At 43.9% G+C, this 13,768-nt stretch overlaps 1 protein-coding gene across 4 annotated transcripts in view; it reads left to right on the top strand.

Annotated features, from left to right (window-relative positions):
* ZRANB1 (zinc finger RANBP2-type containing 1) overlaps window positions 1–13,768 on the top strand; it is a 40,970-nt gene that overhangs the window by 18,996 nt on the left and 8,206 nt on the right. For all 4 annotated transcript variants that reach the window (XM_087824037.1, XM_087824036.1, XM_016210490.2 and 1 more), the window contains 4 exons: window positions 8,222–8,409; window positions 10,478–10,631; window positions 12,112–12,183; window positions 12,727–12,925. In XM_087824037.1, the coding sequence (XP_087680163.1) occupies window positions 8,222–8,409; window positions 10,478–10,631; window positions 12,112–12,183; window positions 12,727–12,925 (613 nt within the window). The remainder of the gene's footprint in view (window positions 1–8,221; window positions 8,410–10,477; window positions 10,632–12,111; window positions 12,184–12,726; window positions 12,926–13,768) is intronic.

The following is a 13,768-nucleotide window of genomic DNA, read 5'->3' as shown; positions in this document are numbered from 1 at the left end:
GTTCTCCAGGTTTCATTAGGTATGTTGTATTACGGCTTGTGGATGTTATGCATTAAAAAAAAATCATTTCAACACTTGCTTTGGCAGCACATATACTAAATAAAATCTCCAAATTATATACACTGAGATACTTATTATAAAGCTTACACTAAGTATCAAATGTGAGAAATATGAAATTGGAAAACAAAAACTCACCCTCAGGCCAGCTTTGTAGCTGGTAACACAGCAATGAGGAAGGTTGGGTGTTGAGAAGGCAGAAGGGACGAGAGCCTCCCCAGTCTGAGCCAGGACCTTCTATAGGGCTGCTGGGTGTGAGTTTCACATAAGTGAAAGGAGTGCTGTTACTTGAACTTGGTAATAACATTTGATACCTGTGGATATTAATGTTTTCAGTCCTGTCTTTTCCCCAAGTCAGCTAGATGAATGTGCCTCCATGAAGCCGATGGCTATGCCCGAGCCAGTCCGTGTTTCCCAGCGTTCCATGGGTAGGCCACGATATTTGAACTTGATTTTTTCGTGTGGCATTTCTGTAGTATTTGGCCTGTTTTCTTTGCTTGTGTTTGCCTGTTTTCAAGTTGGTATATCACAGCTGTTTGTACAACCAATTTTCCATCTTTAGCATTTTTTCTGCCCTATGGAACTGCTTTGTAGTAATTACCATTTCTGAGTTGCTAGCCCCATAGCAGATCTGTGTTCTAATATTTAATTTTTGGAGGTCATCTTTTGGGAATTTAGAGAGAAAGCTAATGCAGTTGTTCACTGTTCTGATGGATTTAAGTTAATGACAGTTTACATTCAGTATTATTTTGTGTTAGTTTCAGGTGTACAGCGTGGTGGTTAGACAGTTGTATATTTTACAAAGTGTTCTCCCTGATACTTCCAGGACCCATCTGGCTAAGTTACCGTTATTTTTTTAAGTGCTGGATTTATTCTAAGATGCTAATGGCCATTTTGTTTGATTGTGAACTTAGCTGGGTGTCCTCCTGAAAGATACTCTTCTGTTTAGTGCCCCTTTTCCCTTAACATGTTGCTTTACTTATGAATAAAGGCAGAGCCTGAGGAAAGGTCTTGAGTCTTAGATATTTAAAATGATTAGATTTTTAAATAACATTTTTTTAAAAACAAAAATGGTTTGAGTTAAAATATTCTATAAAAAGCTTTTAGTAGAATCCAAAATATACACAGACTCCTGCAGCAAATCTTGGGCACTGCATCCATAAAAGGAAAGCAAAGTGCTAGCGTGCTGGCCATGCCTTGTATGTCCTTGGTTAACTGTGTGTGATACTCTTACCTGGGATGTGTGTGTAGCTATAAAAACTCAGGTCTTGCCCTGGACAGGTGGCTCGGTTGGATTGTCGTCTGGTACACCAAAAAAGGTTGGGGGGTCCATTCCCCAGTCGGGGTGTGGATGGGAGGCAACCTGTTGACGTTTCTCACATCTGAAATCAATAAAAACATATCCTCAAGTGAGGATTAAAAACAGAAAAACAGCAAACTCAGGTCTTTTCAGTCCATAGCCACCCTTGCTGATGGATCTCCTTCCTGGCCAAGGTAGTTGATGTTACAGGTAATAGAGTTATTTTTAGCATCATGAAAGGAGTATTATCTTCAGATACTTTTTGGTTTCTGAGGATTTCCTCATGTGATTTTGTAACTCTAGATATAAGATAGCATTTTATGTCATGATTTTTAAATGGATTGTGGTAATTCTCAGCAGTATAAGGATTTGGATCGAGGGAATTACCCACACACTTTCTTTCCCGAGGCCAGTTCAGTTTGGCTTTTGAAAGTGCTGAGGCTCCTGAGCTAACAAGACGCTTCCAGGAATGGGTGTGTCAAGGCAGTTGGACGGCGGTGGCAGAAATGAAAGGCTAGCAGTCTTCTGGTTGCCTGTCATCTGTCTGAGACACAGCTCCTGGCTCTTAGAAAAGATGAGCCCGGCCAGGTGTGGCTTAGCGGTTGAGCGTCGGCCTAGGATCCAGGCGATCGGGGTTCGATTCCCAGTCAGGGCACAGGCCTGGGTTGCGGGCTCGATCCCCAGTTGGGGGTGGGCGTGCAGGAGGCAGCCGATCAATGACCCTCTCATCACTGATGTTTCTCTCTCTCTCTCCCTCTCCTTTCCTCTCTCTGAAATCAATAAGGACATATATAAAAAAAACAAAGAAATGATGGCCCACACAGGCCTGCCAGCTAATGGTGTGTCTCCTGGTGCTGAGGAAGGGAGTGTGACGGGTGATTCCTGGTTGTGTGATACTGACGTTTGAACATGCGTCATTCTATAGTAAAGGCTTTCGCTTTTTGAAAGCACTGTATTACACGAACACTTTGAATTATGAAATCCAGATGCATCATTTAAATAATAAATATGAAAAGATGGGTAGACTGTGGCGGGCTTTACTGTTTACCACAAAATAACTTCGATTTTAAACATTTACTGAAGTATGCACGTGGCTGAAAGTCAAGCAGTATAGATAGAAGAGTTTATAAGAAAAGCAAGTGTGTTTTCTCCACCTTCAGCCCTGCTCTGAGAGACGACCACTTTTCCCACCAACCTTTTATTCCGAGAAGCTTCAAACCTGTGGGAAAGTGACAAGCACGGCACACAGCACCGCGGGCCTGCGGCCTGGGTTTGTCGCTGCTCTGCCCCGTCCGCTCCCTCCCTTCCCAGGCGGCCTGAGCCCTCTGAGAGCCAGCTGCAGGTGTCTTGACATTTTGCCTCTAAGTACTTCAGCATGTCTGTCCTCAAAACAAAGACATTTTATCCACAAACCATACGCTATAGTTAGCAAGAAAAATTTAATATTCAAGGTCCGTGTTCATTTTCACCAATAGTTACACTGACAGCTACTGCGGCAGCCCGTTCAGTCAAGGATTATACATGTTTCTTCGCTGTTTTATCGTTTTAGTTTCCTAGTTGCCTCAGGTAGCTTTGTCATTTTCTTATTTACTCTTTCAAGACATGAGTATTTTCACAGTCTAGGCCATTTATTTTACAGAATGATCTTCAACTTGGATATGGTTACAAAAAATTTAAACATTTTATGTTTTTTGGGGGGGGAAGGAATGCTACATACCCGATATTATTTGAACAGCATTTCTAATATCTCTGAATAATGTCCTTGTGTCATTTTTTTTTTGAATACATCTTTATTGATTTCAGAGAGAGGAAAGGAGAAGGGAGAGAGAGAGAAACGTTAGTGATGAGAGAGCCATTGATCGGCTGCCGAGCCCGCAACCCAGGCTTGTGCCCTGACTGGGAATACGAACCCGATCGTCTGGATCCCAGGTCAACGCTCAACCGCCGAGCCACTCCCGGCCGGGCTAGATATTTAAAAACTTGCTAAGGCCGCCCTCCCATTGCTTTTCAGAACTCTTAGTTTCTGCGCTTTCCCTGACTGACCGCTGTCACTTGTGCACGCAGATGTTCACTGCGCGTGCTCCCGAGCCTGTGCAGTCAGCCGGCCCTCAGCGGGCTGTGGCCTGGTCAGTTTGGGGGGCAGCAGTGGAGGCAGCCAGCAGACCCTTTAGGCAGAGATCACATTAATCCGGGGAGAGCGTGCAGGCTGGACCAGGGGGAGACGGACGGAGCCTTCAAAGCAGGGTCCACGAGACTCGACAGAATTGATGTTGGGGCTGAGGAGCGGCATCAGGAAAGACTGCCCAGGTTCCTGGTTTGGACTCTTTGGCTGGATAGTAAACGTTGGAAACAGTGAAGTTCACTTTTAGACATGTCGTCTCGTGGGTGGTTAGATGGACAGACCTGAAACTTCTGGGGAAAATCTACCACTCGGCTTGTTTGGATACTGTGAGGCCGTGAGTTTACGGAAGCTGTGGGACCTCCTCTCACAGTGGCGAATTATACGGACTTGCTGGTATTGTGCTTATGCCTGGGGACCTCATCAAGGTGCTTTTAAACATTCTTCCAATTTGATGATTCCCTGTCTTAATTCTGTCAGAGTATTTTGGCTGGAAGAAGAGTTAATGGATTTAATATGAACAGAATAAAGTGATGCTCTGTCATGAGAGGTTTTCCTTTTATTGACCCCCCCCCACACACCTGCCTTTAAATTTTCTTTACCCTCTAGTTTTCTCACTGGGAAGAGAGAGGGCTAGACTCTTCTGTCCCTCCAGGCCTCCCCAAAATAGTACACTTCTAAACATCTAAAGTTTGCCTTCCGATTCAGCTGGGGTAGCTGGCAGCGCCGCACAAGACGTTTTTACTTGAGGCCAGAGGAACTTGGGGACTGATGGACCATCTTTTAAAGGACTAGAGCCCTGGGTTGCAAGAACCCCAGCACCCCCTCAGTTGGCTCTCAGCAATATTTTAAGTGACCTTTGTATTTTTAACTTGGGTTCATCTTCTCTGACCCATTAACGTATCCTCACGTCCGGTCCCTTCCCAAAGCTAACAGGTGAGACGTTCCTTTGAGTCCTTCCGTGTGCCGTCAGCACTAGTTCCTCCTGCGCAGGGACATCTTTCCTAGGAAGGGACCCAGCGGCTCAGGTACCGTTTTCCATGACTTGGGGAGTTTATAGTTCCACAGCAGGTGGGTTGTTAACAGTCTGATCAAAGATAAAGAGGTAAGATCTCCAGAGGACAAGCTGTGTTTGGCAAGTTCTCATGATTAATAATAGAACATTTACAAGCCTTAATTAGAGACTATTTTGACTTCCCTGTCATTGTGTCTTATTTTTCTAAAAAGGATCTTTTCATAATGGAGTGAGTTTATTGAATGAGTTGAATAGAAGCTCATCTTTGATACAGTATAGATTAGACTAAATTTAAGGATTTATTTCTGGTTGTGATTTTCATCTCTTGGCTTTTTGAAAAGGTTATTGTTTTCCAGCACTCTCCTAGGAATAGAAATGGTAGATTTTAACTTTAATGTGAAAAACACATCTACAGGTGATTTGTTTTTATCTGCTCAAACTATTTTTGGGATTGCCACAGAACTTGTGTCTACTTGAAGATACACTTAAAAATACTGGTCATTTTATTTAAAAAGCAGCTCATATTTAAGTATTGAAAGAGATGCTGTAACTAAACCAAGTTCATGATTGAACTATAGCCAAATGGTTAGGAGTATAAAGAAAAGGTATTACAGGGTGGTGCCGTTTCCTTTTAATATGCAAAACCAGTGCCCGGAGTTAAACCTAGGTAGGAAAAGAGGACCCAGACGCTCCCTCCGCTGACCACGGTGCAGGGCGTTCCGAGCATGGCCACTGAAAGCTAACTTTTCTCTTTAAGGGCTCCTGAAAGTGTGCAGCTGACTCCGGGTGCGCCCTGAGCCACAGCGTAAGCATGCTGTGCGGTCACAGCTGCCATGGAACTCCAGGGTAGTGTTGGGCTGCCCAGGTGGGCTCAGGTAAGTCCTGGCTTTTTTTTTTAACCATTTGGCATTCTTTTCAAAGTTAGTTAACTATCATCATGATTTTATGTCATAAAAGAAAATAAGGCAAAACTTTGAAAACTGTGCCATATATGGGGGAAAAAAAATAAGTCTGTTTTCTAAACATCTCTAAGCCAGCTCCCTGTTCTGACCAACGGAGTTCCATAGTAGCTGTGAAGTCCCCAGTGAGGCCTGACCTGTGGCTTCAAAACACAGGGTGTGGCAAAAGCAGACTTACCGCTGTTCATATTGAAAATACAGTAATTAAGAAATAATAACACAAGAATAAACTGTTCCCCATACTCACACGGTAAACCTGCTTTTGCCCACCCTTTATGTTAAGCTCTGGCCCGGCCTGCGCAACAATGATGCCCGTTTCTGCTGTGTTTTTTACAGGCTTAGGGTATGTAATGTAATACATAACGTAGGATCTTTCACTTACTCTCAGGTCTTCATGGTTTTGGAAGTACACTAACACTTTCTTTGCCTGTAACCGCCACTCAGCCAGCCGTGTGTCACCGGTCGGCTCTGCGCGCAGGGTGCAGCTGCGGGCTCGCCGTCTCCGTGATCTCGGAGCCCGCGGCCGCCTCCCGTGGCCTTCGCGGCGCGGCTGTGCGCGGGCGGTTCGTGGAGAAGCATTGGCTGGAGAACCGCGCTCCCGTCACTCAGAGGCATGCGGGCGTCGGCAGCCGGGAGAGCGGGCAGACGTCTCCGTCTCGTCTGCCGGGACTTCCCTGGCCTCTCCTGTTCTCCCGCGTTAACTGAGGTTCGCCGCTGACGCTCGCTCGCTGTGTCCCGCCACCTGCCAGCTCCCCACCTCCCTCTCCTTTCGTGCCTGACCCAGACGGTGGTGGAAGCGCAGAGCTACCCAGAGAGCCCTAAGGCGCTCTGTCCGTTGTTCTGCGTGTAATGCCCCCCCCAGTAGAAAACACGTGGTAGCTAAAACTTTGGGCCAGACCATCTCGAACCCCAGGCGTACAGTGAACCCCACCTGTCAGGAAACCGTCCCCCTGCAGCTCTCCCGAGACGTGCGTGGGGAGGTGGGGCCAGAGGCGCGGGCGGCTCCCAGACGCTCGGGAGGTGGGGCCTTAGCAAACCCACTCGCCTCTAGCTGGAAACTCACCAGTAACTGAGCTGTGCGTTTTTAATTATGGTTAATACTCCCAAAACATTAGATAATAAAATGCTTTTAAGTATTATTTTGTATCTATACTTAAATTTGCGTTTTTCCTGTATTGGGGGCGGGGTTCCAGCTGTACTCGGCGTTTATGGTGAGGAACGTGAATCTCCCCTTTAGAAGGCACTGGCTTGACGCCACGGACTTGGCCTGAAACGTGTGGCTGGAGCAGGGGGTCACTTTTCTGGGGACAGAATCTAGATTTCCAGGAAGGACTTTTAACCCCAGAGTTTGAAAGCATTTGCTGCTGGTTTCATGGCTTACGAGTGTGATGAGAAGGACTGTTTGCCTTTAGGAATCACGTTTTTCCTCTTTGGGTTCTCACGTTGCCTAGCGTGGGGCCCTGGCGTCACGGGCATCCAGTGCCGTGGGGCTGAGCAGCCATTTTAAAGTTTTCTTACTTTTAATAACGGGGAAATTGTTGCATTGTACCAATCTCAGACTCCAAGGAATAGCTCATATTTATCTAATGCCTAATTCAAGAGAGCAAGGAAAACACTTAAAAAATACACTAAGAATCTTTTTTATTAGTGTTAGTATTTTACCCAACAAACAAATTTTTACTGATGTAACTTGGGAAGCACTTAAAATTATTTGATTGGTCCTACACTCTTGGTGTTTTGTTTTGTTTTTAACACTCTTTGTGGTACGTGAAGCTCACCAACAGCTCCGTGTCTTCACCTAATGTTGATTTGTGTTAAGATTAATAACTCGACTCAGTGGGAATGGAAAGTTCTTTGTGGATTTGGAAAAGATAATACTTGTTTTATCTCTCCACCTGCTTTTTAATGTTTTGTTTTAGCACAGTTTTGTTCAGAATCATCTGGTCAAGTTTTACCATGTTAATAATTCTGAATGGGTGTAAGAAAGTCTTGGCTATGAGAGATTCTGAAATCAAAATATTGCTAACTTTCACTTAACATTGAAAATGGTTTTAATTGCTCTAAATTGTTTCAAAGCTACTGCAGAGTGGAAGGCTCAGCATTTGTTTTGATTCAGCTTTAAAAATGCAGCATAGGCCGGTCAGCGTGGCTCAGCGGTTGAGCAATAACCTGTGAACCAGGAGGTCCTGATGTGATTCCCGGTCAGGGCACATGCCCGAGTTTCGGGCTCGATCCCACTATGGACGTGCAGGAGGCGGCTGATCCATGACACTCTCATCATTGATGTTTCTAGCTCTCTCTTCTTCTCCCTTCCTGTCTTTGAAATCAATAAAAAACATTAAATTTTTTTATAAAAATGTAGCATAAAGGGCAAAAGTGCCCAGTGCCAGAGGGAAGCACGTCTCTGTGTCCTTGGCTTCTGCAGTCAGGACCAGAACAGGAGCTTAGAGCCTCTGTGAAGTCTGGTTTCCACACTGCATTTCTTGCCTCTGATCCAGTTAGAGTTCTGATAAGTCCTGTACCCCTACGAGAGCACGGAGCCAGCAGTGATGTGAAGGTAAGTGCCTGTACCTGTGCCTGATAGGGCAGTTCGCGTTCTGGAAAGAAGTTAAAGGGGGGATACACTAATTTAGATTCTGTCGGGCATTTAAGTGATGCCCAGGATCCAGAAAGCACAGAGAAACATTTAGAGTTTAAAGTGAACGCTATAGGCTGACGCTTTTTGAAGAAAAATGGAATTAAATTCTTTTCTATCTCGATGCTTGTTCCAGGGGTTGTAGAAGGTGATCTAGCTGCTATAGAAGCCTACAAGTCATCAGGGGGGGACATTGCCCGCCAGCTCAGTGCCGACGAAGTGCGCCTGCTGAACCGCCCCTCCGCCTTCGACGTTGGCTACACCCTGGTGCACCTTGCCATCCGCTTCCAGAGGCAGGACATGCTCGCCATACTGCTCACGGAGGTGAGTGGGCGTTGGTTAGGCGTGCTTTCACACAGTGGAAATGTCTTCTTTTGTTTTTAATTTTGATGTTATGATTTTTCTCCAAACAGTTCTTAAATGTTTTAGATTCTTTCTTCCCCTTAAAAAAGTTATATTAAACTTGAGAGACTTCAATAGTATATAATTTTTAAGGGTGTGTGCTCTTAAAACAGGACATTTTGCTACAATATTTGAATTGTGTTTGACTTAAAAACTGGGATGTATCAGTTATTCATTCCACCAACAAATATTTATTGAGTACCCACAATGTGCCAAGCGCTGTGCTAAAAAAAGGGGTATGATTGTATAGATATATATTTACAATACTTATTGAAAAAACCCCGCATATAAGTGGACCCTCACAGTTCAAACCCGCATCGTTCAAGGGTAAACTGTATATTGAAATAGACTTATCAAAATGTTAAATCTAACATATGAATGCATTTTAAATATAGGCAAGAGGTTAGTAAAAATGAAGGATTTAAATTTAATTAAAATTGCTATTCAAGTTTATGGCCCATTCCCAAGGTCACAGACCCTAAGTTAAGAACTACTGGCCTAAGGAGATGTTTGAGAGTCCTAAGGTTGAAAAGGCAGAAGGCAAGAGGCAGGCTTCAGGGACATGCCATGCTTACGGTGGCGGTGGACGCAGGACTGCTTGGAGGCCATTCGCCAGCTGCGAGGTTTCTCTCGGAGTGTTTCAGTGTTTGGTTTTCAGTCCAAGTTGTTTTTGGAAAAACTTTCGCAGGTTTTTGGAAAGGGGCTGTAGGTTAGTAGCTTGTAATAAGCTAATTTCCAATTTACTTTTCAGATCCATTTTAACACTGGTGTGAAATAGGCAGTTGTAATCTGAAAATAGGTAATAAATAGTTGGCTGTCTATAATTTGAGTGTCACTCAAAGATTGGATTCCTGGAGTTCAGATGCAGTGAGAATTTCATTGTTACTGGTAATCGTGGCCAGTGAAGGTTAGTAGAACCGAGTTTCCAGGTGGGAGTTGGAGATGACATGGCCGATGACTGCTGGGTGTGCAGGGTTTTGAAACAGTTTACTTCCCTAACAGCAGTTACAGTTGAGTTGTCCACATGTGTTATGTCGTTGACATGGTCTGTGGAGCTTATTCTGTGAGTGCCTGATTGGAAGGTTTGCTCCAAGTCCCGTGTGACGAGAAGCCTCCCTTCGGGACGTCTGTCTGGTTTTTGGCTGCGTCTGTAGTGACAGCTCACTGGCTTGCCCACGGTCACACCAGACTCGGCTCATTTCCTCTCTAGTGTTCTCACCCTTGACTCAGCATTGTCTGTACACAGATTTCTTGAGCTCCACAAAAGGAGTACAGCTTAAATGTAGACTAGGACCTTTGCATCACTTGTTGCTGTTGGTCATTTGAAGAGAAGTTCTAGCCCTGTCCTGGCCTGCGCTCTCCTGCACCAGTGGTGTTCCCTGCACCAGTGCTCGCGGTTCATTCCTAACTGTTCTACACTCGGGGAAGCCCAGCGCTTTGTCAGAAGTCCAGAATTATAAAAACTGGGAGGGATTTGAAGTCAGCAGGAACTAACCCTTTAAAACATTGTGTTTTCTTTATTACAGGTCAGGGTACTTGAAATACTCTTAACGGAGCTGGAGGGCAGTGTTTGTACTCTTCCTCCATGAGCTAGAATTCCCTGTTTTAAGAATGTTTTTATTGGGGGCCTGGTGGTTAGTCTTATGTGGGCTGTTAACTATTCTCCCTCCCCTCCTATGATGAACCTTTGGGAACAACACTGTTTTACATAAGTTTCGTGGGCATCTTTGTATATCTCCTTGGGCATAAATTCTTGAAGTAGAATTACTGAGTCAGAGGCTAAAATGGCTGTTTTCCTGGGATGCTGTACTGACGCTTCCTTCCACTGGTAAGGAAATTACACCCATTCCTAGTATATTTAAAAATTTCAAAAACACACACCACCACCTTGAGTTACTGGGAAATGCTGGTAATTTCTTTTTAAAATACTGTTTTCTGCTCCTGCTGATGATAAGTGGGACACAGAGGATCGTTTCTTTTTGTGTTGAAGGTGTCTCAGCAAGCCGCCAAGTGTATTCCAGCGATGGTGTGTCCGGAGCTGACGGAGCAGATCCGGCGAGAGGTAGCTGCCTCGCTCCATCAGCGGAAGGGGGACTTCGCGTGCTACTTCCTAACCGACCTGGTCACGTTCACATTGCCCGCAGGTAACTCCAGATCTCAGTGGGAAAGAAATTTCCACTTACAATTATTTTTTTATGCCTAGGAAATGTTTCTGTTAGAAAGCAGATGGCTTAGCTGTTATATGTGCATCTTAAATTACTTGACGCTCCTGTGTATATTGAAAGTGACCAGTGCAAGAGCAACTTGTGAATTTAAGTGGGTCTGGGAGGAGGACAGCTGCTGGGGATGGACTTCTTTGTGGGCCTCAAATATTTATAAAAATCTGCCTAACTCACTTATTTTTCCCTTTGGTTTTATTTAAAAATATTATCAGTCTACTTTTTTTCTTTTCATGCCTGTCACTTTGAAATTAGGAATCAGATTGTTCGAATGAAAGATGCTGACACTCTTTTGAACGTGTCATTTCTTAGTTTACTCGTTCCACTGATTCTGCTGTGTCTGTGAAGCACTTTCCATTTTCAGTTCAGTGATCGTTGGGAAATGTCTTAGATGGTTTTGTTAGCTGGCCTTTAATAAATGCACCAGACACCAGAAGTGTCTAAAATAAATTCCATCTTGGTTCTGAGTGTTTTGAGCTTTTACATTCACATGTGAACAGGAGCATTTGTAAGTGTAGGAGCTAAGAACCAAGCCTTTTAAAGGCAGGCAGGTTGCATTTGAAATACACCCTCTGTCTACAGGGTGGGCAAAAGTGGGTTTACAGTTGTGAGTACTCAGAACAGTTTATTCTCGTATTGTTGTTTTGATTGTATTTTAAATTTGTTATTTCTTATTATTGTTATTATTTAGTGTCCTTATTTATGATTTATCTTTTAGGTAATGATGGCTGGTAAGTTCAGCTGCTTTTGCCTACCTCTGTATTTAAGCTTTTACCTTATGTGATGATTAGATTTTTTTTTTTAATATTTCTTTATTGATTTCAGACAGAGGAAAGGAGAGGGAGAGAGAGACAGAAACATAACTGATGAGTGTCATTGCTCAGCTGCCTCCTGCACGCCCCCCACTGGGGATGGAGCCCACAACCCGGGCATGTGCCCTGACCAGGAATCGAACCTCCATCTCCTGGATCCTAGGTTGATGCTCAACCGCTGAGCCACACCTGGCCGGGCTAGATTAGATTTTTATTTTGCATTGAAAATAACTTAAAACATTAAAAGCATTTTCTTAAGGATAATGGATTTTACTCAAATAGTGAACTGAATGGTGCTAGAGAACTGGAGGAAAGTGATAAAAACCGACTGCTGTGTGCCAAAGGGCGAAGCCCAGGAACTCAATAGGAAGATTCTGATGTCTGGGAGGAGCGGCCTGAGCGGAGGCTGAGAGGGGGGAGAGAACTGATGAAAATCTGCATGTAATTAGTATTGTTTGAACTTGGATACCAGAGTCTTGCCCTTTTACTTCATCGTTACTGAGGCAGGATTGACACAAATGATCAGATGTTTAAAGTGCCATCGTGGTGGTGTGATCTGAGGCATATAGAGATCTGGCTCTTTTTCTTTGTAGATATTGAAGACTTGCCTCCAACAGTCCAAGAAAAGTTATTTGATGAGGTGCTTGACAGAGATGTTCAAAAAGGTAGGCCGGGGATTCGAGAGTCACTTCCCCTTCGTCGATGTCAGTAAGTGTTTTGCAGTTTAGCTTGGTTTACAGTTTAGTGTATGGTCAGCATGTTTTATTTTTACTTTAAAAATGTATGTAAAGTCCTTAAGAACAATGCCATATTGTGCTGTTAAAAATGCTCGTTCTGTTGATTGTATTTCAGTAAACTGGGGGAAATGCACATTCACAGCTCTTAACTGTGATGGAGTGAACAAGTAAAGGTGTAGAAGTTGCTAAACTGATTTTTCTGCTTCCTATTCCAGACTCTGTGTATTTCCATATTAAACATTTTTAGAAAATAAATTTTAAAGAATTTAAAAGTTGAGTAAATTATCCTAGAGCCACAGGTGTTCTGGCTGTTCAGAAGGTTTATATTGCAATTGACAACTCTATTTAGGCGTTTATCGGTAGATTACACACCAGCCTGTTACCATCTAGAGAATAGGTTCTTTCCTCCCCGGGACCTTTCTTAATTGCATCGGTGTGGAAATGAACATGCCGCTTAAATCCCTCCTGCAGAGTTAGAAGAGGAGTCTCCAATTATAAACTGGTCCTTGGAATTGGCTACGCGCTTGGACAGTCGGCTCTATGCCCTTTGGAACCGGACAGCAGGAGACTGCCTGCTTGACTCGGTGCTGCAGGCGACCTGGGGCATTTATGACAAGGACTCGGTGCTGCGGAAAGCCCTGCACGACAGCCTGCACGACTGTTCACACTGGTGAGCTGGCCCTGCTGTTCAAGTCCCCGAGCCCTGCCCAGCCTGTCCCCAGGAGTGGCGGGACACTGCTCATCTGTTGTATTGTCTGCAGCTGGGGAAGCAGCAGCTTTGGTTCTAGATACTGTTTTAAGTGGCTTAGATTTCATATTTTCATTCAGCGTTGAGAGGTTAGCTGACACTGTACTGTGAGTTCCTTTTCCTCTCGAGGTGCAGGTGCTTTTTAGACCACATTTTTTGTTTCACGGGACAGCATCTAATAAAATACACGACTAGTCTTGAGCTGTGAATTTACCGTTGAGGATCAGTCACTGGAAACGATGCCCATTTGTGAGTCAGTAGTTTGGTCTTTACGTTTGTTTGACTTGGGCTGTTTTCTTGGTTCTGCACACACATTGTCACTTAGTTATAAATGAGAAAGTGGAGGCTGAAAGAGGCTAACTTAAACTCAGCATCGTCGAAGTTAGGAAGTAGCCGGAGTCATTAAAAAACGTACTATTTTTCCTGCATTCGTATCAAAATGTGCGTTTTTCCTCTTACACCTGATTGAATGATTACACAAGAATGGTAGTGGTCTACTCCAGATAACTATTGCCTTAGTATCTTTAGGTACCTTTTGAGCACTTACTTACTAGTTGTAAGTTTTCTGTTAGTATTTAGGGGTTACATGAAGTCCGTTAGACTGTAAGCTCCATGAGAGGTTTTGTCGTCTTTCATTGTGGAAGTTCTAGTGCCTTCAGTAGCCTGACAAATAGTAAGTATGCAGTAAATACTTATTGAAGGAAAGTACTCTCTAGTATTTGAAAATGAGAGCAATATGATTACATTCTTGCGAGCTAAATTATA

This window comes from Miniopterus natalensis, chromosome 14 (genome assembly GCF_054644295.1).
Source record: "Miniopterus natalensis isolate mMinNat1 chromosome 14, mMinNat1.hap1, whole genome shotgun sequence".
Lineage (NCBI taxonomy): Eukaryota > Metazoa > Chordata > Mammalia > Chiroptera > Miniopteridae > Miniopterus > Miniopterus natalensis.
This window is presented reverse-complemented; position numbering and strand designations above follow the sequence as displayed.